Genomic DNA, 4,696 nt, shown 5'->3' on the forward strand with positions numbered 1-4,696 from the left:
GGTTAAGGCATAACCAGCCTCGCACCCGCCCCCCCCCCCTGCACCCGCACCACTTGCGATTCCTACATGCATGGGACAAACATCCCACCTATTGAGGTGTTAGTCCATGAAATTTCAACTCCCATGGTCGCTTCTTGGTTTTTATAGATTGCCTCACCTAGGGCGAGTCATGAGGTGAGTCCCAACTTTACCTTTTAAAACACTGATTTAAATGTATATGGGGTTAAAGGTGGTTATTATCCAAGTATTAATCTACGAGAGATGAATTCCTAGTGACTCAAGTAAGGAAATACATGCTAATCTTTGCCCTTTGCTATTTTAATTAAGGGCATTTAGCTAATTTAACGTTTATCTCTTTTCTAGTAGGTATTATTATATCCCTTTCAAGTTTCAAGCTAGATAAACCAATCTAAACATTTTCAAGCATTTTTGTTTTCTTTGCTGATTTATATTTTGTTACTTACTACCGGTTGTTTGTGGTGAATTCAGTAGATTCGTAAATGTAAGCCACCAACCAAATAGCAATCTGGAACTTAGCAGCTCAACCAATTCAACACCCTTACATCATGATTATTATCAATAGATGGACACTCAAATCACATTCGCCAGTTTTCTGCACATTCCCAGAATCTTGTATGCTGTGCAAAATTATGAGTAACATAAGCAAGTTTCAAGTCTGAAACAAAAAAAATGAATAAGTTGTCTTATTTTATTTTGTCTCATGTGACATATCTAGAGTGTGATCAAGGAGCTATTCAATAGGTTGACATGTACTCTCACTTCGAATTGTTTAGTAACTTTGAATTCACAAAACTTGTAAATTCAATCAATTCATTTTATGTGATACAGTTAGCTGTTAAGAGTCAGTGACTCGGTGTACTAATTTTGAGTTGAGAAAAGAAAAATGATTCAGTTTAGTTCCACCCCGATCCCCACACTAAGTTGCTCGGACTCGGGAGCGGGCATCCGATACGGGCACGGATCCGAGTGTAGGATTCGGCAAATTCTAAATTTTAAGATTCGGGGGTGCGGATCCAGGTATGGATAGGGGTGCGGGGATTCGACTAAAAAATTTCAAAATTATAAAAAATAGAGCTATAAAAAGAAAAAGAAAGACATTCAAGGCCAACTCTCCATCTATATCCCTGCTACTATCTACCAGAAGTTCAAACTCAGAACACGACCCCTTCAATTCTTGTTTTTTCTGAAACACAAAGCAACAAATATGAGACAAAAGTACTACAATATTGAAGGTATGCCATTTCCCATGTCTTAAATATGTTTTATTTTTAATTTTGAGAAATTAAAATCTCAACTTCCCCCCAAATTTTTCGATGGACTCAGGTTAAAGTATCCGAAGATAGTTGACCGAATCCGGGATGTATTCCGCTCCCGCTCCCGTCCCGTGTCGAGACGGGTGCAGCACCAAAAACGAAGAGTCCGCGCAACTTAGCCCCCCACACACCCGGCCATTAAGATTTAGATTCATAATAGACATCAAGGTCCTAAAATATTACAAACAAACAGAACGTTCTAGTAAACTGTAATTAATTAATCATTAGTTTAAATCTTAAAAATGAAATATGTAGAGTGGAGCTTGATGGTATTTGCTGGAAACATTATAAACTGCCCTTTAAGGCAAAATGAATGATCTAAAACAGTACTAGATGAGATAAATAGTGAAAGAATTTCATAATTAGTCACATTTAGTTAGATAGTTGAAGCCAGAAAAGAATCAGATATGAAGCAAAAGTGTTTGCCTAAATTAGATATGATGGAATTTTCTCTTCTCGTAGAAACCATGAAAGTCCTCAAAAGGAGATAAAATAAAGTTATCTTGGAGTGGCTGGTGGAGGGGGTGGAGAAGGACCATATTCCCCCAACTCAATTGTATTGATGTTGGGATATGATTGGTTCATGTTTTATGGATCTTTTCTTAATATTTATTTAATGGATCTTGACAAATTTACTGGTTCTTGATTCTCTTTTTTAATGGGTAATGTTAATCATATTTTCTAGAACATTGATTGAGCTTAATGTGGTACTACTTATAGTTGTAAATAAATAACCTACTCACTGGAAAATATCAGTTGAACTTCAGTCATCGGACAAGTTTGGTTCTGCATTCTGACTATTTAGTTTCTGAGTGCTTATCGAGATATGTGGATAGTGCCATGAACCGTGGTGTAATCATAAGTGTAGAGTTTATTCTTTTATAAAAAAAAAATTATGATATTGCAAATGACGTAATTTTAAGTGGTATGCACAAAAATGCAGAAGCTTAAATGCAGAAATTTTGGTACTTAAGTTCGTTCCATATTTTTGCTAATGTTATGCTGATAAGCGCATACAAAATGGTGTATCAATTTGGATGGATGAGTTTAATTTTCCAAATCGTTCACTGCATTACTATTTCGAGTGACCATATAAAGACTATGATTTGCTGGGGAATTGGCATTTGTCATTTGTGATTTGCTGGGGAATTGACGTCCTTGATAACCAAATACAGTAGGGCAGGTTCAGCATTTGCAGGCTGTGTATTTCCTAGTTAAGTTGTTTATCTTGATTATGTGTTACCTATATTATCATGTTGGAGCAGGCGTAGCCTCTTTTATCTTCTCCTTGAATCCCTTAAGTTTTGCCAGGTAGATCAACAAATTACTTCATTTTAATTTGTTGAAGGATACTGTTCTGTCCAAAAATGCTGATTGTATGTATCCGTTTGCTATTGTGTAGCATGTTCCAGATTTCTTAATGATGCACTTCCAGTCTTCCACATGTGTCCAACTTGTAATAGAAATATATATCTAGAGTTCCATGTTTCCTTTTGTGACACTTTTTATACGTTGAATGCATTTCCCTGAGGCAAATGCCTACGTCAGTGACCAGGATTCGTTCATTCATTTATTCTGTATTTTGATCATCTTCACATAGTGTACAGAGTTGAAGTCCAGATATATCTTGCTTATCATTTGCACTGATATTCAAGCTTTAAGTATTTACTAATGTCGAAACTCTGGTTAAATGATAATTTTTCTTTGCTTCATAGATTAAACAGAAGATGCATCCATCTATGTATGATGAGGATGCTGCTGCTGAGAGAGTAAGATGCAGCAAGCGGGTCCTAGTTGCTAAAAATCCTTTAAAAAAGGCGCTTTTTTCAGCAGCATCATCCTCAAGTTATCCTAGTGATGAGGATCCGATTGATGGACCTGCTGATTCTTCTGCAGAGTCAGGAGTTGATCTTTTGTGGAAACAGCGTCGAAAGAGAATACCAGTTGGATCACAGTTTCAAGCAGATATTCCTGAATGGAGGCAGGAAAAGTGTGAAAGTGACTCCAAATGGTTGGGCACCCAAATCTGGCCACTAGACAAACAAGAAAAAAACAGAATGTTGATTGAAAGAGATCCTATTGGAAAAGGAAGGGAAGATATATGCGGCTGCCAATACCCGGGTTCTTATGACTGCATCAAGTTTCATCTTGCTGAGAAACGGAGGAAGGTTAAACTTGAGTTGGGATCAGCCTTTTATCGTTGGAAGTTTGACTTGATGGGAGAAGAAGTTGCACTTTCTTGGACAAAAGAAGAAGAAAAGAAATTCCAGGATATAGTGAAATTGAACCCTTTGTCGACAAACAAGAGTTTTTGGAATGACATATTCAAGTTCTTTCCTAACAAATGTAGGGAATCTTTGGTGAGCTACCACTTTAATGTCTTTCTTTTACGGCGAAGAGGTCACCAGAATCGGACAAATGCAAGTATTATCGACAGTGATGATGATGAACCAGAGTACGGACCTAGAACTAATTGTTTTGGGAGGGATTCAAAATTCTCCATCTTTTGTTCCCCACGGAAAGAGCATCTAGATTCGAGATAGTAATTGAATGTTTATATATACCACGGCGTTGTTCAGAAATGTAAATTGCAGGTTTTTGTTGTGCTTTTGCTCATCAGCAATTTATACCAGCAAATTCTTATCTTTTGTCAGTTGCAAAGTGCAGACACATGATACCATCTGAAAATTGTATATTTTTGAGTTGGTGGATATTTTGGTTACAAGAAGGTTCAAGGACATCCTTTTTGCATACACATTTTCCCTACTTTGTTATTGTTCAAAACACTGATTAAGAATGTTAGTTTTACACTTCCTAGCTATAGTTTGTAGCACTTGAAAGGAACAAAGAAAGCTTACTCAACACTCAACAATGAAGTCTGCAAGTTTATGTACAGTAACTAATGTTATGATTTGCTGATATGGATCTCTACATATCAGCTGTTTGCTTTGTGTTTTCTTTGCATCTCTAAAACATTGAGCTTTTCATTTGGGATAACTCATAAATCAATGAATATATTTTATATGCAAGCTGACAGGTTGTTTTTGGTGTAAGAAAGGACAGCGTAATACGCTAAGCTCCTGCTATGCATGGAGTTCGGGGAAAGACTGAACTATATTGTGTCTATCGTACGCAATCTTACCTTGCATTATTGCAAAAGATCATTTTAGTGCCTTGAATCGGTAATCACTTTGTCACAGGACGACATCTCTTACTGCCACATCAGACCCTATCCCCTTCTTTTTTTCAAACAATAGGGGAAATGATTGCTGGATGTGGGGGTTGGTTAGACATGCCAGCAAAACTAAAGGTTTTTTTTTTTAGTTGTGAAGTCTCTATCTTCCATATTTGTCTCTTAAATA

The 4,696-nt window shown here is 36.8% G+C and overlaps 1 protein-coding gene across 3 annotated transcripts in view; it reads left to right on the forward strand.

Annotated features, from left to right (window-relative positions):
• Window positions 1-4,331, forward strand: part of LOC109231092 (AT-rich interactive domain-containing protein 1-like) — a 10,797-nt gene extending 6,466 nt beyond the window's left edge. For all 3 annotated transcript variants that reach the window (XM_019396647.1, XM_019396648.1, XM_019396646.1), the window contains exon 3: window positions 3,050-4,331. In XM_019396647.1, the coding sequence (XP_019252192.1) occupies window positions 3,050-3,877 (828 nt within the window). In that variant the 3' untranslated portion in view covers window positions 3,878-4,331. The remainder of the gene's footprint in view (window positions 1-3,049) is intronic.

This window comes from Nicotiana attenuata, chromosome 8 (genome assembly GCF_001879085.1).
Source record: "Nicotiana attenuata strain UT chromosome 8, NIATTr2, whole genome shotgun sequence".
Classification (NCBI taxonomy): domain Eukaryota; kingdom Viridiplantae; phylum Streptophyta; class Magnoliopsida; order Solanales; family Solanaceae; genus Nicotiana; species Nicotiana attenuata.